At 42.5% G+C, this 26,041-nt stretch overlaps 3 protein-coding genes across 3 annotated transcripts in view; 2 read left to right on the forward strand and 1 right to left on the reverse strand.

The window, feature by feature from the left end:
- Positions 1-231: 231 nt before the first annotated feature.
- On the forward strand, positions 232-16,518 carry LOC130695099 (mucin-5AC-like). Its single transcript, XM_057518220.2, has 5 exons — positions 232-963; positions 5,863-6,285; positions 6,413-10,563; positions 12,353-13,526; positions 15,084-16,518. The coding sequence occupies exons 1-5, from the start codon at positions 681-683 to the stop codon at positions 15,458-15,460; spliced, it is 6,408 nt and encodes a 2,135-aa protein (XP_057374203.1). The 5' UTR covers positions 232-680; the 3' UTR covers positions 15,461-16,518.
- Positions 7,824-26,041, forward strand: part of LOC130695119 (probable glucosamine 6-phosphate N-acetyltransferase) — a 73,761-nt gene continuing 55,543 nt past the window's right edge. Inside the window, exon 1 of the mRNA XM_059494930.1 lies at positions 7,824-7,833. The gene's annotated coding sequence lies outside the window, so the exon portion shown is untranslated. The remainder of the gene's footprint in view (positions 7,834-26,041) is intronic.
- Positions 20,951-22,855, reverse strand: LOC130695117 (brachyurin-like). The gene is made up of 11 exons (XM_057518249.2): positions 22,760-22,855; positions 22,514-22,661; positions 22,384-22,433; positions 22,201-22,313; positions 21,943-22,112; positions 21,730-21,825; positions 21,596-21,666; positions 21,485-21,514; positions 21,372-21,413; positions 21,187-21,300; positions 20,951-21,112 (listed from the first exon to the last, which is right to left on the reverse strand). Exons 1-11 carry the CDS (start codon positions 22,799-22,801, stop codon positions 21,056-21,058), a joined length of 933 nt encoding a protein of 310 aa, XP_057374232.1. The 5' UTR covers positions 22,802-22,855; the 3' UTR covers positions 20,951-21,055.

Consider the following 26,041-nt stretch of genomic DNA (forward strand, 5'->3'; position numbering starts at 1 on the left):
CTATTGTTGTTTGGCTTCGCGTGCGTACATTTTGTGTGCTGATTGACATTAACAACAGCTCGGTGCTTGAGGAGTCGGATGTCACCTCAAAGTTCAACACGAGAACAAAATAGCTAAACTGTGGGATGTATGCAAATCGGTGAAAAAGGAGACGGCACAAGAGATAGAAGTAGAGAAACGTCATTTTCTTTTCTTTTTGTAAACTATCGATTTTTTCTTGCAACTCTTTTTTTTTTTTTGTGTGTGTCTTTGTGTGTCGGTGTGTGAGCAGGTTATGAATCGACCGGATGTTTGGTTGAAGGGGGTGAAATAGGTAAAGAGAACTCTGGGAGGGCCGTGAGCCTCCAGCTTTTTTCTTTTGTTAGTTGGAAAGAAATTCGTAATACCTGAGAAATTTCTCCAGTAGTGATCCAACCGGCCACCTAGACGGACGCAACAAACTACACACCCAGACCGGATGTCAGGGATAACAAAAGTGCCAGCGATGCTGTTGCAGCAACAACAGCTAAGTGGTCATCATTGTCTGTTATAGCGGGTGATGTTTTGGTGAAAAACAATTCCGATCGACATCGATGGAGACATTCAAAACAGGAAACGTTTTCAAAAAGGAACACAGAACAATAAGTTGAAACTTTAAAAAAAAAAATTTGCGTATCAAAAGTGTTGCATAGACCAGCGTCATGTGGAATAATTCGGTGCTGATGGATGGGGTCAAGTGGTCGTTTGACCGGTCGTCTCCCCCGTTGACGGATGGCACTCATCCAGATTTCAGCCTAGAAGAAACCCAATTCCGTAGTTGGCATTTCGAAGCACACCAACAAACCAATTACTCCGACTGGACAAACAGGCTTCACCCCGGCGAAGAGGACGAGGATGCCGAAGACTTGTTCGTCCGTCACGATCCGGCCGATTGCAGCCGAAGAAATTACCCGTCAGCCGCCGAACTGTTTCGCAATTTCGTCGGTGAGTTATTGCTATTGCCAAACGTTTTTCTCCCCTTCTGCCTTATTTTATTTCGAAACAAAAAAACATGTGCCGTTGTATTTCCGCACTGACATTTTAATTGCCTGTCTCCACTACCGACTACTTCTTCGTGTTGTTACCCCGACGTTTTTACAAATGATTAGCCCCCGCTGGTTACCAGTGCGCTAAAACTTGACGCAAACCAGCCGGAACACGGATACGCTTACATACTAGTTGTGTGTACGTGTATTTCGTGCAAAAATATACTTACGATCAGGTTATATATTTTACACACAGTCGCCAGTACGGTACTGTGGACCCAAAGGAATTTTTGGAATTCTTTTGTTATTGTCGGTTTTTTTTTTTTTGGTGGGTGTTCTTTCTTTCTTCTTCTGTTATTGGAGGCTTTTCTTCTGTGTTACGTATAGCGAGGTTCAATTAGACGCTCCGCGGTGGGCCACGGATAGCTGTCACACACTTGCCCGTTATGTCGCCTGTTGCTTCTGCCTTTATTTCACGTACATGGCCAACAGAAATGAAAACCTACGCTTCGTTGGCGTTAGCAACGAATTTATTATTCCCTCCTCCCCCCCCCTACCTGCATGCGCGTGTGGGAAAAAAAAATGTTTGACTCTTGTCGGTGGATGTTTCGTGTTGCTTTTTTTTTATAATCTCTATTTTTGTTCTGCGTCGTTCTACCTGGAAGGAATGCGATCGCCCGCAAATTGAGTCGTATAACAATTTCGTCAAGTTCAAATTCCCGCTAGATATGCTACACCTAGGCAATCATCGTGCGGTCAAATCAGATTGCTTTTCGCGTCTAAACTTGTGCACAGTCTTTCATTACGTTATTTGAGAAAAAAAAAAAAAAAAAAAATAAAAATCATGACGGGCATTGCAATCATTCCCGAATGAATAGGAAGTAGATTTCGAGGTGATGCATCATGGTGGCCCGCATAGTCACCGCATATTTTTAGTGCACTTGTTTCTTCTTAGTTTTGACGGCACGTTGTCGATGCCTTGAGGTCCAGGAATTTGATTTCCAATCCCTTTTTTTTTTTTTCCTTCATTTTCATATAGGTCGCGTCAAGCCACATATCCGGATTTTGTGCTTGTGTCAGTGTGTTACACAAGTTTGATCTACATTTTGATGGAACACTAGAAAATTGACACTCTTTTATTGAAGCGTGAATTTTTTTTTTCAAAGAGTAAAAAAAAGGTATGAACGTGAGTAAGTGGGAGGGGTTAGTTTTTCGTGATTGTATCATTTAATAATAATTTCAAAAAAGTTCGTTTTTTTTTTTAGGCCGGAACCTCTGTGAAAAGTATAGTGAAGTGGTAGAACAATAACGCCCTAGGTAACGCGTTACGTTTTGTTGATTTCGATCGTCGTTTCCAAGATGCGGTGATGGGTGACGAAAAAGTTAAAGAGTAGAGGGAACGACTGATAGAGAAGAGCGAAGGGGGAGGATATAGAGAGAAGAATAAAGAGTCATTTCTGGCCTCGTGACCCGTGACGTCACGCACAGACAAGTTTCCAGGGTTTGAAGGGAGCGGCTTGGAAACATCGTTCTTTTGTTTTCTGGACGATAAAATCATGAAAAACTAAAAAAAACAAAAAACGAAACCAACGAATAAGAATGTTATTTTTCTTTTGAAAGAGCAGGAGGGGATATATAGAAAAGTTTCTGCTCAGTTTAGCGTCACGCGGACGCGCCTTCATGGCCGGAAGCCCCAATACCGGAATCCGGATCGACAAAAAAAAAAAAAAGAAACAAGGTGTACACAAGCCTTTGCGCCGATACGTTGGGCTGACGTCACACGTCAGTTACCTCCAACACACTCGCCAAAAGGACTAATAGGATTTTCCTTGAGCAAGAGTCACACAAAACAAAAAATGAAATTGCCAATTATAAGCGCCAGACGGTGAAAGAAATTATTGTTTTTTTTTTCTATATTTCTGCGACGTCCGTACAAAAACCAAATTGCCTAACGATACACGTGTAAAAGTAATAACGTTACCCCAACAGCTTTTCTCGGCTGTGTGTAGAAGAAGACGAACTGCATTGTGTGCGATGGCAGATTCGTCAGTGATTTATGGTGCAGTCCATACTAGGAAGTCATTTTCCTTTTCTTTCGAAACTTATTGTTCGTTGAAGAAAGAATCATACTTTGTGTTTCGGAGAGTTTTTTTTTTTTCTGCTGTATTTTTGGTTTAGAATTGAAGAGTAAAGACGGTAACAGCTGAGCATCAAAAGCCCTGTGTGGCAGAAATTCTTTTCATCGCCCGAAACGCGAAGCAGGAAGGTATTTTCGTCGTTTCCCTTCATCAGTTATTTTTTTTCTTTTTTTTTTTCCTCAAAGTTTTGGGGCATTTCCCCTCCATTATTACCAAGTGGATGGAAAACTCACAAACAATCTTGGGAATCTTTTTTTAAAAATATTTTACATGAAGCATAGCTGTCTGGTGGGCGAAAATAAACATGTAAAGAAACGGTTGACTTCCTGATTCCCTGACATCATCAGTCTCCGGTTACATTTCCTTTGTTTTGTTCTGAAAAAATATAGGCTGGTATACATATATACATGTTAAAGTAGCAGAATAGTTATTTCTACCTGGGGGACATGGGAACAAAAATGGCTGGCATTTGAGAAAGGTTTCTTGGATGAAATGTCGCAGTTGCGGCGATTTGCCTTTTCAAACATTCCGTTCATGCATCCGGAAAACGGTGACAGAGTTATGCAAGGATAACAAAAAAATGGAACATCTAGAGATTTCCTTATCTGAAAGTCTAACAGTTTTCACTCATTGTCAACCAGTCGATGTGATAACTGCCATTTTGATTTTTGGCCAGACAGGTTAAAGTAATATTTTGGCTGATAAAACAGCCAAGACGAACAATCCTGAATTGAGATAAATTGTGTTTGCGTAGAGTGATGTCTGTTGTTTACTTAGTCCTCAATTCATTTCCAAATCAAGCATTGGAAACACTGACAAAACGTCCTGCCAAACCATGCTGCCATGTGCCAACCGAGCTTAGTCGTGGGCGGAGCAATGCACATTTCGAGGTTTGGCAACTAAACAGTTATTTTATCAACCGAAAAAAAAGCTATTAGCGAATAAATTGGGATTGTTGTATTTATTTTTTTAAAAATTCGTAATGAATTCAATTGTTTTGCATACAGACTTTTGGCGCCAGTTAATTATTCATTTATTCAGTCAAATCTTGCAACGGGGGGCGGGAGCTAAGTGATATTTCAGAGTTATTCGAGGAAAACATGTGGCGCGCGGTTACCATGCTGTTATTATTGTTGTTTGTTGCCAACCGTGTGAGGCCTGTGGGGTCAAGTTTGATTACTATCCACTTTACCAGTCATTAGCCGTGTGCGTTTTTTCCCAAGTGGACCACGTCGTGACGATGTGCGTCGTGAACGATCGGCTTCGACGTCCTCTAAAGAAACCATTTCTCGCATTAAACGATCTTAGTATATTGGAAAACTTCACGAAGTGGGCAGTCGTCAGACCGGATCCAATTGTTTTGAAAGCTTCCATCGATTCTTCATCGAATAAAGACAAAACCTAACATATAGTCCAGAAACTACTTTATGTGTTTTTGCTAGGTAATTCCTTGACCAGACATAGCCACTATTTATTACGGTACTAAACTATTTTTGTTCTTGTGGCCATTTTTCTCGTAATTGTCAGCAAACTTTTTGCAGTCCAACAAATTGGTTCACTCCTTTTTGTTCTGTGAATGGGTATCCTGGGCAGAAAGGGAGTCTAATAGATTGCCAACCTTGACTTTGTCGAGGAATGATGAGAAAAAATTCACACAAATGGAATAATATATTTATGAAAATTGGGCAGTAAGAAAACCATTGTTTGCATTCATCTTCTCTTCCATTTTGATGAGTCATTTTCTTTTACAGCTTCTCCTCTATCCATCTGCTGATTTTCAAGCCACAGCACTAAGGGCATGTAGTTTATGTTAACGACATCAAACCCCCTCCTCCCATTTGAAATAGATAAAAAAACACAGATAAATTACGGTCAATCGTATGCTGTCCACGTTTTCGACAGAGGACCGAGGTTCTGCACGCAACGGCAGAAAACTTTGTTAAAGACAAGTATTTTTACTTAAAACGTTCAGATTCCGAAACAAAAGTGACCGAAATTCTGCATTTTCTTTTTTCCCAACTCACGAAGTAACCTGTTGCCAACTAACGAAACCCAGTTTTTCCTGTTTTATTCCTGTTATATTGACAAGATATCTGCCATCGGCGTTTTCCAAAATTCCACCTAAATGTCACGCACTGGTTGTTGATTTTGGGAAACGTTGATTGTGCTGGTACGTTGAACTTTTATTTCTTATTTTTTTTTTTTGGTTTCCATTCCCGCCCTTTTTTCTTTTCTTTATCAAAACCCATTTAATTTTACTTGATTTTTTCTTTCTTGGGTACGGTATAAATATACTATTGTGGCTTTCGATTGTTCCAAATCGAACGGACGACTTGACATTGCTAGCAGGAAGGTATTTAGAAATCCAGTTGGTGGGTCTACCCCCGGAAGTTAATTCGTCGCGGGACTCCCGCTGTTTAAAAAACGATGGTCAAGCCCTAAGGCTCAGTAATCACGCCGCCGTGATTCTTTTGTCTGGGAACCCGCAATTTATGATCATTATAAATATACTGTATATATTTTTTTTTCTTTGCTGTAAACTCCTAAAACTTCCACTTTGTCTATGTCACACCTTAGTTGGGTCGTTCGTGAGAGTCGATGACGTTGTCGGAATTCAAGGATTTATGGCATAATAAGATAACGGAAGTCATGAAGATGTACATTTTTAGCAAATCTTTATGTCTTTACGTTTTTTTGTTTTTTGTTTTTCCATGTTTTAGGTGATGAAGGTGCGGACCGTATGGAGTTCTACATCAACCACCTGACGATGGAAGGCTGCGATGCCAACAATATATCCGCGGCTTTAATGGCCGACGCCGAAACGACCGCCGTGGAAGAATCCGCCCCCGATGTTGCCTATCGACCGCCATTTCCTCTGCTGGACACGATCGTCGAAGAGACGCTGGAAGAATTGCTATTGGACATGTCCGATTCGTCACCGTCGCCGCCGTTAGCCGCCGATGAAAGCTCCGAGAGTCCCAGTTCCAATTCGGGCCGGTGGGGCTGGGGCTGGGGTTGGCTCAACACCAGCGACGATGATTCATCCAGCGTGATACACGTTCCGGTTGGCGATGCAGGATCCTCAGCCGCAATCACATCTGGATCGCTTGTACGCCATTCCGAGCTGACTGATGTCAATTCAGGTAAGTCTAATTATACACTTGATGGTTAGACGTCAAAGCAACGCCCATATGGCGTTGTTCTTTTTTCGGGTTTGTTTAACTAACGGGCTTGTTTTCGTTTGTTTTTTTTTGTTTTTTTCCTCGGCAGGAATTTATCGGGCAGACGGGCTTGACGATGATTTTGATTTGGGTAATGACGATGACGATTTCGAGGAAAACGACGGCGAAGGCAGCGAGCGTGATCAAGAGGTACCCAAAAAGAAGCGTCGCATCAGCTGCGCAATGGACGAAGACGACAGAGAATCAGCCCCGTCACGTAGCCCCTCCGTGACCGATAGCTTAATTCAATTTGAGGCGCTCGAGAAAGAACTGGACAGTACGGAGGAGTCGTTTGCCGAAGAATCGACGGCCGTCGTTTTCCGTACAAGCGCCACGACGTTGCCTTTCGAAGACGCCGATGACGGCATCATGTCTCCTGAACTGGACCCGGAAGTTTTCCTCGATTGCCACGAGCATTTAGAAAGTCCTGCGAGCGCTACGCAAAACGGGAGGACTCGGCAGGTTGCGACACCTAGCGCCAATTTCTTCAACTTTTTGGATGATTTCCAAGATCCGTCCATCAGCCAGGAATTTTACACCACGTGCGGCTGGTTCTCTCCGCCAGCGCGTTCCTGGTCTTCGATGCCGTCGTTGCATTGGAATGCAGAAGAAAAAACGGAGATGAGGAGCAGCAGGAGTGCGTGCGACGTTTCAAAGTGCGATAGCGTCACGGGAATAGGCGCTTCCGGCTGTGTTGAACAGACGTACGAAGGGCGAAGAGCGGCTCTCAGACCCACACATCCGTGGGGTATCACCTTTGATCCATCGCAAGAGATTGATGAAGAAGGGGCGGTGGAAGACGAGGACGACGATCAGGTTAATGATAATGATGATGATCATTGGGAGCCGGATGGATTCCTCAACTCCGACATTGAGGAATACGACACGGGAAGTAATTCCGACGATGACGAGTACAGCACGGAACGCTGCGACCGTTTCGACGAATTCGGACTGGGATTCATCTCGGGCAGGTCCCAGAGAATGCGTTCCTTCCGCAGTTACGGCGACAGTCTCAACCTGCTGGACACGGCCGACGACCCGGTGACTCATTCGACGAGCAGCAGCAGCAGCAGCAGCAGCAGTTCCAGTTGCAGTCCGGATCGATCCAGTCCGGAGGAAGACCTTCGTCATCCGTCGTCTTCTCGATCAAGACATTCGGTGGAGGCGCTGAGCGAGGACAGCGGTTACGGTGACGCTTCCGGATCTCTCCCCCTGATGCAACAGCAGCAAAGCAAGCCTGACAATAACAAACGTGCAATCGCGAGCATCGAGGAAGTACGGATGGCCGACGCGTCAACACCCCCCGCCAAGTGCTTGCACGCGCTCGAATTACCCAACAGCCTTAGCCTAACCATCTGCCTTCCAGATGGATCACCCCCTAGTTGCAGCCACGACGATTGTCAATGGCCTCCGGAAGTAGAAAGAGCAACAAGGGAGAAAGAGGACGACGCATACGGCGAAGGTTGGGACGAAGAAGAAGAAGAGAAAGCGGATGAATGGCGCGGGCAGAGCGAGGTGAAGGATAAGACAACGATGGCACTTTCGGCGTTGCTGTTGCGCCGCCAGCCGCGCTGCCGACCTACTCCGCTCACGTTGAAAGAAGCGGAAGAGTTTCTAATTGACGACGGGTCACCGGAAGTCGTAAATGATGGCGAATCCAGGTGTGGCGTGTCAGGGATTTGCATAGACCTTGAATCGAAGATGAGCCACACCTCTAACGGCAACGTCGCCGCCACCGCCGCCGCCACCACCACCAATGACGACATCCTGCATCGCCCTGGAACCGATTTAGAAGCGTCTAAATTTAACCCCCAAATTGGAAGCAGCGGATGGGAGGTTCCAGACGGAATGGGGGAGGCAGTAAAGGCTGCAGCGCATCACCAGCATTCACAGGCAGCGGACGAGGAGGAGGAGAAGGAGCAACAGCAACACAGCCTCCACTCGGCTGACGGATCGGATTTCATACGGCCGCCAGACGCCTCTAAACACCAAAACTGTTCAGACCTTGGCCACAATGTGACGTGCCCACAATCGATCCCCTCCGCCATGGATTCGGCATTTTATCCAGCTCCAGTTGTCTTGAAACGATACGGACCTCGTCAGGAAGTCGAAGTGTACATCAGTCAGCAACAGTTACCCGTCGGAGCGGAAGCCGCAGATCCTGCAGTGTCCACACCGACGGCCAACGTCTCGTCCACGTCCATTCGCGGAGTCCACTTCTCGCCCGTCGTTTCGGCCGTCAATTGGCGAGAGAGTTACCTGAACCAGAGTGAAGATGATTGCGACGATAACACCTCTAACGGTTCTAGCGCGGCCGAGGCTAACCGAATTCCGGAGGACGAAGAGAAGGAGAACAATTGCGATGCGCCGGAATCGGCTGTGAAAGTTGGACAGAGCGAACAATCGCCATCTATGGTCGAAAAAGTGAAACTAGTGCCTGACTCGCCAATAGATGGCGTTGCGGCTGTCGAGCCGATCGCATGCGGAATACAAGATTCCGGCCGGAACGGTAGCAGCAACAGTTGCACGACGACAAGCAATAGTGCCACAACTGCTACCACTCCTACTACTACCACCAGTCATACTGGGACGACAACAACAACAACATCGTCGAATAGTAAGAAGCCTCCCCTATTCCAACGTTTCTCCTTGTCGCGGCTGAGTGCGCGCATGTCGGCCACGTTCAGCCGTTCCGAATCGAAACGGGAATCGGGCAAGAAAGCAATCGTATCAGATGGTGCGATTCCCACCGAATCGAAGGATGCGCCGACAGAAACAACAGCGCCCGTCGCCAAGGGCAATGGCAAGAAGAACAAGAACAAACAACAAACGGACGCCAGTGCCGAAGTCAAGCCAACTTCCAAGAAAATTGATGACTTCAAAGTTGTCAAAGAGCCAAAGAAGAGATTCTTCAGTCGACCGTTCCAGCGCTCTTCGTCCACTCCGCCGATGAGCTCATCGGGCACACCGGAAACCGGCGTTCAAACGCGCGCCACCTTGACGCCGGTGAGCCCATCAGCGGCGGTGGCCTCCGGCAAAGAGAGCAGCAGCAGCGATGCCACTTTGGCATCCAACGTTTCGTGTCGTCCGACTGAAAAATCGCAATCGCATCAGGAGTCGGTTGCTAAGCAACCGATCACAACATCATCCAACGACGAGAATACACCCCCCAAAAGCGAATCGATAGGTGCCGCCATTGAGGCTAGTCGTACGTCAGTCGTCACCTCGATTAGTCCTTCGGCCTGTGCTGGAAGTGGGCCGCCAATTCCTTCGCCACGCAATAAAGTTCACGCCAAACCGCCCCTGCCGCCCCAGACGAAGCCTCGAACGATTCACGCCCGCAAAAATTACCTGGTGCCAGTGGAGCCAGCGCCGCCCGTTCCGATGGTGTCGTCGGCCGGTCTGCAGCACGCGCTGCAGCATTTCAAAGAAACGGCGCGAATGGAGCGAGAACGACTAGCCAATTCGGTGCCGGATCTGGCTGCACCACCGACGCCGACGCCGAGACCCACATCCGATTGTATTGATCCGCGAGGAAATGAGATGATGGCGTCGTCAGCGCCGGCGCCCTCACGACCTACGACGACGGCCACGACAGTTTATCCTGGCAGTCGTGAACGAGCTCGTCAGGCTGTCTTGAGTCGTGCGTCGTCCGTCGAGACCGCTTGGAATGCCACGGCATCGCGGGCGGTTTTGAATCTATCACGCCGAAATATTGCCTGCAGCACTCAAGAGTTTGTTGGTGCTGGTGGCATCAGTACTCAAGGTCATGGTCCGACCAAATCCCGTCCAGTCGTGCCCGGACTCTTGGAGACTAACCTGGACTCTGTTGTGCCATCATCCTCATCATCGCAGCAACAGCGCCATCCGCAGTCGTACAGCAACCGCAACGGCAGCCCGTCCGATGAAACGAATCTGGACGAGCTGATTCAAAACTTGCAACTCTTTTGCAACAGCAAACGTGTCGTGGAATATTCACCGCAGCCGCTGTCGGTCGACTCTGGCAGCGCCACCGCCACCACAACTGATAAGAGATTTAAGAGCATGCTCAATTTGGGATCGTCCAGTGCCCCGGTCAGTGTCCAGCCGGATATCGACATGATGACCGACCCAACTTCGTCTTCCGTGCGTGTGCCCGACACTAACCGGGCGAAATCTATGGAATTTTTACTCGATGAGGACAACAAATCGGCCGTACAAGTAAGTCGTTTTTTTTTTCTATTTTCCTATTTTATTGTTTGAGAAGAGGATGTTTAAATCTAAAAAAATCCCCTGATTTAATATTGATGTTGAAGCCGTAAATCGATTAGCCCCGATCCTGCAATCTTGATATGCAAACTAAATGTGATGAATCGTTTTCGATTAAGGCTAACGCACAGATTCCTTTTGGGTTTTTCCCAAGGAATGCCGTCCGACCAAGTGAATTCCACTTGTTTTCGTGTTATTCCTTCTTCTTTTTTCTTACCTTGAAAAAAAAAAAGTGAACACACCCAGTCGAAGAGAGAGAGGGGAAAAAAGTTGGGTGAAGAGGGAGACGAGCCTGCCGCGGGCCTTTTAAAAAAAAGCTGATTTTTTTTTTCTTTTTTTTTTTCTATTCTTTTTTTATGTGTATATATATACCCCTCTTGTAAAAATACTTTCCAGCAAAAACAAATGCCGAGCGGCAAGGAAAGAACGGTCATGGTTGATTTATTTAACAGAAGAAGAGAAAAATAAACTCAAAAAAAAAAGGGGGGAAGAAGGCAAAAAGTTGGATGAATAGATGGAGAAAGACCCTGAAAGTGATGATAATAAGTCTGGAACTATTACACAGACACACACACATTTTCTTGACACAAGCTCTTTCATCCCGTCTTGTGTACCCTTCTTTTTTTCTTTAATATTTATCCGCTCTCACTCTCTCTGTGGGCCATGCATCACAAAGAAGTCAAGTGAGTTTTTTGAAGCGAAAAGTATCGATTTCTTTGAATGAATGCGCTGGGCCTGTGTTGCCTACTCGACTGTTAACTCCGCACCATAATCAAGAGGAGGGGGGGGGAGTCTGAAAGAAACTTCTTTAATCCAGCGCTGTCGTAAAAAGGAAGAGACCGTGTCCGTAATATCTGTAAAGCTGGACTTGATTTAAAATCGTCATAGCTGGTATTTACTGTCCGTGGCCCCCCTCCCCACTTTTTTTCTGTTAATGGACTTTGGACGCTCCGGCTGTATCTAATCAATAGGGATCTTGACTTTCTCTTTATGTTCCATACTTTTTTTTCTCGGCTCGCGAACCGGTCGATAGAAATCGATCGCTTGTCATACATCTGGTAGACGTCATTACGTGGGCAGGGCGCTTTGGTTGGTTCTTTACGGTTAGAATGGAATCTGGGTCGTGTGTAAATTTAAATTTGAAAAAATCTAAAAAAAAAAAGAAGGAAAAATCTGATTGCATACCGACGGATAACGTCAATCATCGAGACACTCAGTCACGCAGAAAGGGGGCAAAGTAAAACAGCCGTTTTTGCCCTCCAAAACAAGTACATGATAATATCGCTTATTATTACGATCGGCTTCGACCTTGGTTGCTTGGAAAAGACTAGCTCGTTCTTCTACGATCCATCACAGTCAACAGCAGCCACGCAACATCCAGCGATGCGCAAAATCTAAAAAAAAAAAAGGCAGAAATAAACAAGGAACATGCTGAATCAAAGACTAGACTCTGTTATTGTTAATCTCTCCTCTCTCTCTCTCTATATATATATATATTCTTTCTGTGTGTTCCACATTCAGCCTCATATTGTAAGGTTTCAAGCTACAATGGCCACCGGACATATTAATGAGTTCCAATTCCAAGGCCGACAAGGCCTGAACCGCCTATTTTTCTCCCTCCCGCCGACGTTCCAACTCATAAATTTTTGACAATAACCTTCGTATGCATGATCCATGATGTTGGCCGCGTTCAGACTTTGTCGCTTCTTTTCATTTTTTTGTTGGCCTGGTTTTGTTGTAGGTCCCTGAGAATCAGCTGAAAAAGTGCGGCGAGAGGAAAATGTCGGAACACGAACTGCGCATCCAGCGCTCGCTGCAGAAGCTCAACGTGCCTGAATGGTATAAAAACAATGCCCGTTCGGGGAGCAGCGGAGACGCGACATCTGGTGCCGCTCTTAATAGCGCCACCAACAACAATGGTACGGACGGATCGAACAGCGGGACCACAACTGGGGTCCTCCGTCGTCGGGATTATCACGGCGGAAGCGTCTGCTTGCGCAATGGTGGATGGACCGGCTTGAGCAGTGCCAATCGCGAGGCTGGAACGGCTTCGTCCATGACCAGTTTAGGTTCAGCGCTGAGCCGGTCAGGGACGCCTACGCGCGTAGTCATTCCCACGCGAGTGCGTCCGGATTGGCGGAGTATCAAATCGTCGCGTGAGTCACTGACCAGCCCAGCGGAGACGTGCCATGCCACCAGCTGGAATGGGCCGGCGTCGCTCAGTTCGAACCAGCAATCGTTCTCCAGATGGGGAAGCGGACGATCGAGTTACAGTACCTGCCCTTCTCCAGCGCCGAGCGCGTCCTCATCCGCCTCGTCCTACCGGACATCGTTGCTGAATCAGCACGGCCGGGCGCCCTACTTGGGCTGGCGATCGCAAGAGAGGCTCAATGCCAGTCCAGCACCGCTATCGCTCTACCAGTCGCCGGCCCAAAGACTTGCCTCCAGCCTTTTGACAAAGACGAGCTGTAACGATGTCAGCGACGCTGGCGAAAATCGTGTGGAAGTCGAACCCACCGCAGAGGGCGAGCAGCGCCAACAGCACGAAACCGATGAAGTGGTTCGGTCCAGCATCCGCCAAGTGACTTCAGCCATCGTCCATTACGTCAGCGAGAGCAGTGATGGAGATCAGCCACCTTCTCCGGCAAGTCGCAACGGATTGTCACGCAGTCCCGAAAGGCATCCGCTGGAAGCCCTCTCCAGATCTCCCTCACCTCGTCGACAACGCTGTCTTTGGGTGGAGAGTTCGTTTGTCGGCGGAGGAGCCAGCCCGACCAGCCATCAGCGACCGGTTGACCCGGCACCGGCCGTTTCGCCCCTCCGTCCTGAATCGCCACCGTCTTCTTCTTCGGGATCGAGCCATCATTTGCATCGTCATCGATCGACGGGCACTACGGCCAACAATGGACGGCCAGGTGAGTTGATGCTGGCTTGAAAAAAAAGTCGAGCAAGAGGAGAAACGAAAGCCCCGCCCCCTTGACAAATTTTAGTCCACCCCCCCCCCCCATCCCAATTTCGGCCATTCTATTCATTCATGCAAAAAAATCTGAATCGATTTTTTAAGCATTGGCGCTCGTCAAAAAAACAGAAAGAGTCAAAAAAAAGAAAAAGAAAGAAAGTAGACACATTTATTTTTGTCAGTTTAGAAAAAGTTTAATTGATGCCCATCCGCCTTACGTTTGACGTTTTTTAATGCGAAAGATTCATCGAACTCGCCGCGTCCAAAGCTACGATTTTGGCCGTTAATCGGATTGACGTTCCATAATCTTGTTTTTTTTTTCTTCCTTTTAACCAAATTTTGACTTCCAGTTTCGCTTTTTAATTGTTACCATCACCTACGAACGAAAAACAAAACAAAAAAAAAAGTCTAGTGCCTTTGTTTCCCCCCTAAATCTGGGAAAACCGAACGGATTATTGTCTTCTTTTGAATCTCTTTTTGATATTTTCTCGAAAACGATCGAAACTCTTTGACGTCAGTTTGTACATAGTTTTAATAATTGGGCTTCAATTCGCATATTTATACATGGACAAATTTTACCGCTATTTCCTTTTTGCATCACTATTCTTCTTTCTTTTCCTTTCACTCGCTGCGTGTCTGTTTGTACAACACACACACACACACACACATACCCATGACGACTTTGTCCATCTCCGTGTAGTTTGTACCGTACCATCCCTGCGCCTCTGGTCCGCAAAACAAACAAACAGAAAAAAACATTAATCTAATTTCAATACTAGTTCCTTTTTTTTTTGTTGCCTTTTTCCTACATACCGCCTGACTTATACAATATTAGAAATGTTAGTTCGACTACGGCCCAAGCCATGTTATATTCTCAGTGTATAGTACTTTTTCCTTATCCCATTTTTCCCTTATTTTTTACAGCTTGATGTCTTTTACTTAGCATGGAATTTCTCCATTTTTTTTTCCTTTTGTTTGTTCGTTTCAACAAACATTTCGTGTACGTTTTCTGTGCGTGTTTGCTGTATGTGTCTTTTTTTTTTTTGTTTCCTTTTTGTTCTTTATTTCCTCCCTTATCCTACACTTTCATTGGAAAATGTTCGATTATCCCCTCGCTCTTTTTACTATTCAAAAAAATTATTAATTAATATCTCATCCGCCTCTCGCTGCGGCTGTAAAAGTTGCAATACAAACAGCTTGATTAGTCCGGCCGATGTGTGTGTTGTGTTTTGTTATGGTGTTTCGTTTTTTTCCTTTTTTTTTTTTTTTTTTTTGATGGGTCTAAAAGCTGTCCGTCTTGACTCGGTTTCAAAAGTTGACGACCAGTAGATGACGTTTTCGTTATGATTCGTGCGTGCTCCTTTCACCATTCTTTTTAGAAATGATTTAGACAGTAAAGCAAACAAACAAACAGAAAACGGAGAGCGAAAGAAAGTGCCTATAGACAAAGAAAAACAAATACTAGTTAATGAGTTATGACTTAATTGGACCCTTGGTGCTTGTGGTGGTTCAGGGCTGAGTGATAGAACCGTCGCCGGGCCGCTGTCGGCCGCGGAAAGAGATGACGGCGGTACGTCGCCACAGCTGGGCATCTCACCGCCCGTCTCGGCCACCCTGGACGATGTCCTAAATTCATTGCTGGGCCTAACGCCTCCACAGAGGCACGGGCTGCTGAGACGGCCCGTCTCGCAGCCGACCATTCACAACAAACAAGCTCATCATCAACAACAACAAGATGGACAGCAGCACGGCCAGCAGCAGCCATATCAGAGTCAACATCAACAGCAGATGCGGGGAAACAACAACAATAACAGTATGGCTATCCATGAAGCCGCATCCCGGAGCTTCAACGATCTCCGTTCATCCACCACCTCGACATCCATCAAATAAAAAAACAAAAACATAACAAAAATCTTAAACAAATCACATAGAAAACACGACGATGATGACAATGTAGTGATGAAGAAACATACGCCATTTCCTCCCCCGCCCTCCGCCCTAAATTTAATTAACCAAAGTTACGAATTATTTCCGTTCCAAGGGGCGCGCACACTCACAATCAGGACGTTCTCATCGTCGCTAGTTGCTCGTGAGGCTATAGCCGGCAAGAGAGAGTGTGTTGCCCGGGAGACATATTGCTATTGTAAAAAGAAAAAAAGGGCCAGCAATATATCAACGGAACTATTTGTCTATTGTAAAACATACTGAAACGAGCGTGACGTACACAACATTGTATTCAATTTACAATTTCAGGAAGAACGCCAGTAGTTCGAAAGTGTGATTAGAGATTAGAAACCAGACCGACTATGACAATGACGAATAATAATCGAGGGCGTATAGGCAGTTAGTTGAGTGATGCGCGAACGGGATCCGTTTTCACTTGTTACTAAAGCTGTTCACGTTGTTCTGCTTTGTTGAAATTTTTCTAATGAATTCTATCCACGTTTCTGCGCAGTTCTTTAACCTTTCATCTCATATGATTCAAGTTTTAACAATTATTGTACATTTTAGACATTCTTTAAACCATTGTTGTTGTTCTGCCTCGCTCTGAGATGTAAAGAATGATTCTCTTACTGAAATGTACCAAAAATCAATCGAAATGCGGTTACGTCATCATTGTAATGATAACATTTTCTTCTTTTTACTACTGTTGGTCTATTTTCAGTTGGGATTACACAAAAGATTTGGGAAGTGGTTTACAGAATTTGGAAAAGTCTATTGGCTTCCGATAGTTCGTTTGCAAATAAGGTCCCTGGAAGGCTGGAATCCCCTGTTACTCTCAATAATCCAATTTTTGTTTCAAATGTTTACTATTTGAAAGTTATCATTGTCGTAGCCATCTAGCGGCTTCTTGGTGTACGAATTTTCACTTTACGCATGGCGTTACATTTTGAACAAGATATAACGAAAACGAACTAACTGTGTTAATAAACTTAACGATATTTTCACTTTCACTCGTCATTCTTTGTGCTTAAAAGAACAAATATCATGTCTGAACTCTTAATCTATGGCGAAAACGATTTTTTTTGTATGGTGCATTCCAGTGCTGTCAAGTGCCATTGCAAGAGTAGCAGCACAGCCTATACCACTTGAAAAACTGTTTTAGAAAAAATAGTTTACCGTCATATTATCTGGATGACGTGGACCTAAACAAGCTGGTTGTGGCTGCAGGATTTGGCAGGCTTCTACATGTCCTCTCTAAGGTAAGCCAAAATATGGTCAATTTGTATGGTTTTCTTGCATTGCACAGTAGGTATCTCAAGGTTAGCTAACACCTGACACCTAGCAGGGTTTCTTTATATCTCATTTAAAGAATAATAGTATCGGCATATGGATATTCTGTCTACTAAGTAAGTTTGATTTGTTAAGAAATTACCCAAATGCTTCGTCATGCAATTATGAGGACCTCATCAAGTTGATAGGATTATTCTAGAATAGCAGACATTGAATAGGCCTGGCTGTTTGGGGGGCAGCCAATATCTCCAAGTACAGTTATTCCAAACAATTGAAAAGGAGAAAGATGCATCTTCAGTATCACTCTGGCAGACAGCTAGTTGAGAGCAATATGTTCGTTTTCATTCAAGGAGAAGTAGGCTTTTACGATCGTTCTCTCGGCTTTTGTCCATTTTCTGATCGATCCGTTCTGCACAGTTCTGCAGCGAAGGTGGGACCTTCTGACGCAGTATGTACGTCACTATACATTTCCAATGATTTAGTCAAACTCAAGAAAAGTGTTTATGCATATCTGATCTGAAGCCTTTCTAGATATCAAAAGGGGGGCGAACAGCAAATCAGTGGGATCAACACGAAAGAATGTTTGTTGTGAACAACTTGGATTATTGAAACATTTTTCTCATTCCTGTTTCGCAAATTCCAGGATTGTACTTTTGCCCTTGCAGAAAAATGTCAAGGGTATTGTGGCTAAAACTGAAAGTCTTACGTCAATTTCTCAGCTGATTGACGTTGTATATTTCTTCTTCCCCTTTTCATTAGTCCATCAGTTGCAATATTAATGGACTACACACTGCACGCCCCTTATTGCGGCACTCTGCATAATGAAAAGCCGTGCTAGATCGAGCTTCGATGTGGTTTTTTGTTCTTTTATCTAAGCTTTCTGAGTACTAGCAAAAGCAATCTTAGATGAATCAAGTTTTAATGCATACTTTCTGCTTCTACCGCTAGTATAGATTTTTTTTCGTCACGAAATAAGATCCCTGTCTGATGTTTTTCCTCGGCTTTCTTAAGAAAAACATTTCCTCGTTTTTTCGTATCCATAACATTGCTGCATTTATGACTTCCCATGGCTGATAGCTGTCACGAAAGCAATATGTTGGCCGTTTTTTTTTCTCCATTTTTTCAAGCACAAATTCATGCGACGTCATGCAACATAATTTCCATTTTGGCGTGCATCAGCCACTCCCTTTTTATCTTCAGTTTCAGAATGGTGACATTAAATATGCTATCCATCGACCAAAACATCCGGCGAATAGTGCCTTAGTCGTTTCTGCGGTATAAGCGATTACCTTAAAATTTCTCATATTTCATAGTTGCTGGCTGGTATTGCTATACGAATCCAACTAATATCTATTATTTCTACTTTTTTAAAAAATAACTGATGCAATAGTCATCCCCTTGGCGTTTAAACTCCCATGCAAGAAAATGTTCCTCTTTATCGTTTTCAAATTGATATTAGTACGCCATCTCTTGAGCTTCCATCCATTTAGCATTCAAATAGCGCCATCAGCGGATGGATTAGAAAATAACAATGGCGCGAATATTTTTCGTCTGTTACGTTTTGAGCCTTAATAATTTCATTCTCGTGAATTAATTGAATGCCTACAGGGACGTATCGATCAGGTTTCCGCATGGGGCATTGTCACATTCCTAAATTAAGATTCAGTACTAATTCATTGTTCGCCAATAAAGCTTCTTCAGTCGCCATTGAGAACTATTTAATATTGTTCCACGAATGGCAAAAAAACGAACTTCCAATTTTGCAAGCAAATCTCAACCTAAATCTAAACCAAAACTCCCGAACAGGTAAATATCTTATTTTCCTATGTATTATAAAGACAGAAAACCTATTAGAGCTTACTTCGGCCAAAGCAGCCATATTGGTTCATTGGAAATCAAACTTACTTGAATAGGAATTAATAGTTTTTTGTTTTGTTTTATTAAGGAAAGGAAGAAACAAGTCTGTTGTAACTTACAATAGGACAAAAGGATCTACAAAGGGCATACATAGTAATAGCTCTTCATGCAAAGTGAAGACAAAGTATCAAGAGAAACAGAATACTGCCAGAATAGCCACAAAATGTCGAGAAGTGGATGACTCAAGCAACCACAATTCTGGGCTAATATATGAAAGTGAATTAGAAAGAACATTAAGGTTGGGCATGGCTAAACTAAAGCCATCCAATAAAAACCATACTAGTTTCAAGAGAAATACTACATCATCTAATGGAAGCCTCAGACAAGTCTCTGCAATCAGCGAAACAGCCTATGCAAGTAATAATCCTTTTCACTCAAACTTAAACACTTGCAATCTAAATTCCGAGAATGGAAACTTACTTGTTGACAGTCTGACGTCATCTAAACCTAAAACTGTTAATATTTGGAAATTTAATGATGGGACTACTGTAAAAAAAATTTATTAGACTACAGTTTATACATTGATAGTTATAGTTATGGCAGCATGTTTTATTGCTCTTTGAATTCCAATCTTCATTGATACCCAAACAAATGTAAATTAGTTTTGAATCCAAGAACTTTGTGTCCTCTTATGTTACATGCACGTAAATTATGTAGAAGGAATAATTTCTTTCGTTTCCCCCGACTAAAAGTTTGCTCGTTTGTAAAGGCTATCAAATCACTATTTTTGGTGGCGAAACAAGATTCCTTGTTTATTTGTTTATTTTTTAATTTTTTTTTCACGTTTTTCGTGTATCATCATGAGCTGTGCTTCAGCCAAGAATTTCATCCTGGTTAGGGATTTACATTAGAAAAATAACCTACTTTCAAGGTTTATGCAATGAATGGTGCCTTGTACTTGTTCTAATTTGTGTTTATTACTGTTCAAGAACCCTTACTGAACTTGTATAACATCAGACGAATATCTAGGTTATCAATAACTATAGTTATCCACGTCCAATACTCGAAAACTCGATGTTCTTGTACAATTCGTCCAGTGTTACATGCGAATGCCGCTCGGTTTTGCCCAAATTTGCTTATGAGAGAAAAGCGGGATAATCTTTTGCCTGAGGATATATTTCTTGGCAGTTTCTGTTGGCTGTTAGTATTTTCGTTTTGCCTCACGACAGTTGGAGACATATAAGCTCTATGCGTCGGTTGTTTACGCATGCCTTTTTCACAAACTCTCCTGGCCAACGTGCGTTAATGAAATAGAATGAACAAAACATGGGCTTAAAAAAAAGTTTTCAGCCATAACTGTTTAAGCACACATGTTGGTTGTCATTTTTCTTATTCAATTGGTGCTGTAGTACGGTACAGTATTGCACTATTCTCAGTTTGCGCATGTCTTTGTGAAAAAGAGAATACTTTTGCAAGAAAAACTCTTGTTATCGTAGCATCCAGTGATACTTGGATGACACGCTGGCAAGCAATTTGGGAACTCGATACATTTTCATCTTGATATCGCACAAATCCTTAGAGAGCTAGAGAGCTCCCCAGTGTTCCACAATTATTCATTGAAACTCTTCTTTCGTGAAAGACCTCATGTTCATGGTTTTTCGTACTGTAAAACTTGGATTGCACTGGGAAGTCTGATACAGTCGTAAATGTGGATTAAGTTTCCCTTTCGTTTTTCACGGTCAGAGGTATTACAAAGTGCCATTCTTTTCTACAGAACAACCTTATTCATTGTTTCTTGGTGATGCACTTTTGATTACTTTTCATTTGCGGCGTATCACGTGTCAATTGAAGGCACTGTACTTTGTCTCGAGTCACGTAGTACAGTGACGTTCTTAACGAACCAAACTGTAAGGACAGTCTTATCTGCTTCGTCGCCATGCGACATGATTCACATAATCAACGATTTCGACCGGTTGACTATTAATTGACAGGTGTATCTCTATAAAGTGTAAAATCCCTTGTGAGCTTAAGCAGGTGAAGGCCATTTGGGTTTTTCTGTTGTTGGGATACCAATTCTTGATTACTTACCTTATTTACTACGCTATAACGTATGTCATCTTCACTTGCATGTTTCAAAGACAAATTTCACTGTTTACTGTTACGTTCCAAACTTTGTCAAGTCTAGACATATTTATGCAACAAAGAAAGTGATAAAACATGCGTCAAACTCGCATCTATCTCTGAACAAACTTATCCCGATACACACGATAACAATGCTTTTAAAACGGATGCCAATAAAATCTTTTATTATTACTTTTTGTTTTTTCGTCAATTACATGGATTGCATTTATCAGTTCAAACAAGTAGTTGAAATGAATCGTCCTAAAGATGTGTTTACAGAACCAAGCCGGTGATGCTGCTGATCCAGGACAGGTAGCTGGAAACGCGAGCCTGTTGTATGCGAAAAAAAAAAGTATTGTTTAATAACAGGTCGTAAGTCAGGAAAACATCAGTAAATCCCGTACATATCCGTCGGGGTTTCCGGATTCGCATCCAGCAGAGGAAACAAAGGAGGTGACACCGATCTGGGTGTATTGTCCGTTGCTGTTAATGACGCTCATAGCAGAGCCGCTGTCTCCCTGTTTAAACATTTTTGAATTCATAAAAAATTACTTCTTTTCCAGCTCAGTTTAAAATTGTATCCTCTTACGTTGCAAGTGCCAGAGTTGGTGGCAGTGAAAGATGTGCAAATCTAAAAATTAAATCGTGAAAGCTTAAGTTACAAAAAGAATTGACATGACTTAAAACTTGTGTAAATCTTACGGTGCTTGGCCTGATGATGAGGCCGTAGGTCTAAAAACATGAGATAAACAAGAAGAAAATTTCCGTTAGTAATGACAGAGCTTTTGACATTTTTAGAGGGAAAAGTCATACGTTTTGGCATTCTGCGTTGCTGATAACGGTGACGGTAGATTTCTGCAAAGTCGGGCTGATTCCACCGGGACCTTTGTTTAAAAAGATGATTTTTAATAGTTGTGCAATTATTAGATTTTTACTTCTTTCCTTACCATCGGCAGTCTTTCCCCATCCGGCAATGTGGGCTTCAGCGTCAACGTAGAGGTTGGTGTCAGTTGGGTCTTGGAGGCAGATGGGACGGATATTGTCTGAAAAAGTTTTGTTGGCAAAATCATTTTACTAAGCTAATCATTAGTGAGACAACTAATAGAAACATTTAATGTCTTTCTCTCGCTGTTTTAACTTAGGATTGCACGCAAACTCACTTCCGCTAATGTCAACTGGAGCTGGGAGCTTGATGAGAGCAACATCTCCGTTCAAAGTGTTAGAGTTCCAGTCGGGGTGGATGTATTTCTCGTTGGCGCGGATCTCAAGACGTTCGGGTTCAGTGATTCGGACATTGTGGGCTCCCAAGTAGACATCAAAGTAGAGAGCACTATATTATTGGAATCAATTGTTTAATGGCATTTTCCCCCACGTTTTGTTGTGCTAGCTTTTGTAATTGACAGACTAGGAATTCTTACCCATCAGCGCAATGAGCGGCAGTCAAAACCCATTGGTCAGAGATGAGTGCAGCAGTACAGAAAGATCCACCGGAGATGAATAGAGCAGTAACCCATGGGAATTCATGAGGAGTCTAAAGTAAGAAAAAATTAACGGTTAACTGTTGACGTAGAATGTAACTGGAGCTCAATTGTTTAACTTACAGCCTCAGCTCCGTTGATGATGCGGGCGGCATTTGGGGTTCCGCAAACAGCTGCATTAAAGATGAACGTAAGATAACCACGTTTACATCACATTTTACGTTAACTTCGTAATTTTATTTTTATTACTAACCGCGGAAGTCCTTGGTTTCCCTGGTAGCCTTGTTCCTCAATGGGATTTCTTCCGCACGGCGGGCCTCGCGGGGAACGCTTGGATTGGCCCATTTTTCCTCAATCTTGGCCCAGTTCCTCTCATATGGGAGAAGAACTTGTCCCAAAGACTAGCAAAATAATAACGGTAGAAATTAATTTTAAGTTAACTGTTTTTTTTTTTTTTAGTTTAGATTCAAATTTTTCAAATTAGTGAAAATAAAAATACCTGGGCAAAAACGAGAACAGCTAGACAGAGAATAACCTTCATTGTAAAATTTGAGAAGAGAATGCCTGTTACCCCAAGCCAAACGTTCTGCTTAAATAGGTCTAAATGGTCAGTGAAATCATATCATGTTTGAAACGACGACCAGTTTGTTTACGATAAAAAGATCCGGATTCACCTGTCAAAATTGTACTTTAGTATAGACCTTGGGTGGAATCTAGTGTTCGAAACGGATCGAGTGACGTTGCCGAAACTTCACAAACCTTTGTGTATTTTATTGCGTTTCAAAAATAAGATTAGTGCAGTTTGAAGTTGACAAATAAACTTATCTGTCGAAGGTAAAAAGGCACTGGAACTTGCGCACCCCATAGCTTATGAAATTTCTAAATATACATGTGCGCGATAATGTGATACATCAACAAACGACAGATTTGAAAGATTTATGGTAGATATAAAGCGCTCGATCTAGATATGAGCATATAAACAAAAACATTTCTTCATAGAGTAAAAAATTTATCTCGAAATGAAACTTTCGAGGCCGCCAACAAGCTTCGTCTCTTTTTGGATCATAGATCGTTGGCTTACCTTGTTCCACTATGTGCCGATGAACCAAAACAATTTGATGTAATGTAATCGTTTCACCAATCACTATTCTATTTTATATAAGGACACGTCTGCTGCAGCTAAGATGCTAAAATCTAAATGAAACATTTAGTATTGAAAGATAACGTACTAAAATGGAAAGAAGAAAAAAAATTGCTACAATGTTTTTTGATTGCCATGTTGAATATGAGATTCCTTGTAGTTATAAAATCCAAGCAGCCTAATAAAAATTGTTCAGCAATGAAGATCCAATTCTCTCCGTCCGTCGTAGGTGATCGATTGGTTATGCAGCTGAATCAATGTGACCTTGTTTCCACCCTTGATAGCCTGTCAACCATAACCCTCATTATCTGCGTCGTTGAATTTACCCTTTCGCTTTCGTTGTAATTTAGGGCTCGCCTTCGTCCGAGGAAACAAAATATACACCGATGAGATTGGAGATACTGTGGTCGTCTTGTTGCACTACGGAATCACATAGCTATACGGATGACAGTTTCGAGTAGTTTGGAATTGATCCATCGGTTCAAAGCAATTTTTTTACAAAAAACGATCTGAAAAATAAGCCCAATAAAATAAGCCGACTTTTTTTTGTAAATTTTGTAGATTTTTTCTTCAAAGTTTCATTTTAAAATGTGGTGGTTTATACTTAAAATTTAATGACAATTACAAAAACTGACCTCGTTTTCTCGTGAGAATTGAAATTTCAGAAATAAATGTAAAAAAACGTATAACACAGTTGGCCCGCTAGCTTGCTACAACGCTCGCGTGACACAGTGCAATAATTTAAAATATTTACAAAACGGATAGTTTGACGAGAAAACTGACCAATTTTTCCAAATCAGCATTCGATTTTTAGTATCATACAGAATTTTTAGCGAATTCCAAGAGATTTAGTTTTTTGTCGATTTTGACAAAAAGTGAGAAGGGTATAGCCTTCCCACTTTTTCATTTTTGGCAAAATTCTACATCCGGCCAAAAACATATGGATTCGATTCAAGATTTAACAGCGACCATGAAAATCGTTTTCATTTTTACGTGGGAGCTATAGTTTTTAAGTAATTGGATTCAAAGTGGTTGCACCTAAAACCACTTCGATTCCGTATTCTAAAATTGTACAACTACCGAGGAAACTGAAATTTTAGCTTAATCCAGGGTTTAATGTTGGTTATAATAGGGTACATTTGATCAAATTCAGAGTAAATTCTTAGAGCTTAATTTTTTCAAAAACTGAACTTTAAAATAAGCCCGACAAAAAAATAAGCCAGACAAAAAAAATAAGCCCGACTTTTTTGTCAATTCGTATATTTTTTTCCCAAAACATCAGGAAAGCACGAAAAGATTTTGGTTTAAATTTAAAATGTATCCAGATTCACGAAAATTCACTTTGCATTCCGGTGAGACTTGAAATTTTTGAAATAACCGTAAAAACGTGTAATAGAGTTGGCGCGCTAGCACGCTACAGCTCCATTGTGACAGAATTCAGTCATTAAAATATTTCAAAACGGATGATTTAACGAGAAAACGAATCAGCTTTTCCAAATCAGCATTCGATTTTTAGTATCCTACAGAATTTTTAGTAAATTCTAAGAGATTTACTTTTTTGCCAATTTTGACAAAAATGAGAAGGGCCTTTCCACTTTTTCATTTTTGGCAAAATTCTACATCCGGCCAAAACATATGGATTCAATTCAAAATTAACAGCGATCATGAAAATCATTCTTTAAGTTTAATTTTTCCAAAAAGCCGAGCTTTTAAATAAGCCCGACAAAAAAAAATAAGCCCGACAAAAAAATAAGCCCGACTTTTTTGTCAATTCGTATATTTTTTTCCCATTTAACATCAGGATAGCACGAACGCATTTTGGTTTATTCAAAATGAATCGAGATTCAAGAAAATTGGCTTTGCGTTCCGGTGGGACTTGAAATTTCTGAAACAACCGTAAAACGGTGAAAACACAGTTGGCGCGCCAGCACGCTACAGCGCCAGCGTGACAGAATACAACTTAAAATATTTCAAAGCGTATGATTTGACGAGAAAACAAATAAGTTTTTCCAAATCAGCATTCGATGTTTAGTATTATACGAGATTTTGAGCTAGCTCCAAGAGATTTAGCTTTTTGCCGATTTTGACAAAAATGAGAAGGGTATAGCCTTTCCACTTTTTCGTTTTTGGCAAAATTCTACATCCGGCCAAAAACATATGGTTTCGATTCAAAATTTAATAGCGATCATGAAAATCGACTTCATTTTTACGTGGGAGTTACAGATTTTAAGTAATTGGAACTCAAAGTGGTTGCACCCAGAACTACTTTGATTCCGCATTCTAAAATTGCACAACTATCGAGAAAACTAAGATTTTAGCCTAAATCAGGATTCAATTTTGGTAATAGTAGGGTAGATTTGATCGAATTCCGAGTTACCTTATGTGGACCTTATGTTTACCTTTTTTGTAAAAAAATCGGACTTAAAAATAAGCCCGGCAAAATAAGCCCGACTTCTTGTCAATTTTGTATATATATATTTTTTCTTCCAAAAAATTCAGAACAATATGAAAATATTTATCCTTTATTCAAATTAAACGAGAATTAAGAAGATTGGCTTTCTCGCAGAACTTGAAATTTCTGAAATAAGCGTACAAACGAGTAAAAAAGTTGGCGTGCTAGCATGCTACAGCGCTAGCGTG

The sequence above is a fragment of the Daphnia carinata genome, chromosome 4 (genome assembly GCF_022539665.2).
Source record: "Daphnia carinata strain CSIRO-1 chromosome 4, CSIRO_AGI_Dcar_HiC_V3, whole genome shotgun sequence".
NCBI lineage: Eukaryota > Metazoa > Arthropoda > Branchiopoda > Diplostraca > Daphniidae > Daphnia > Daphnia carinata.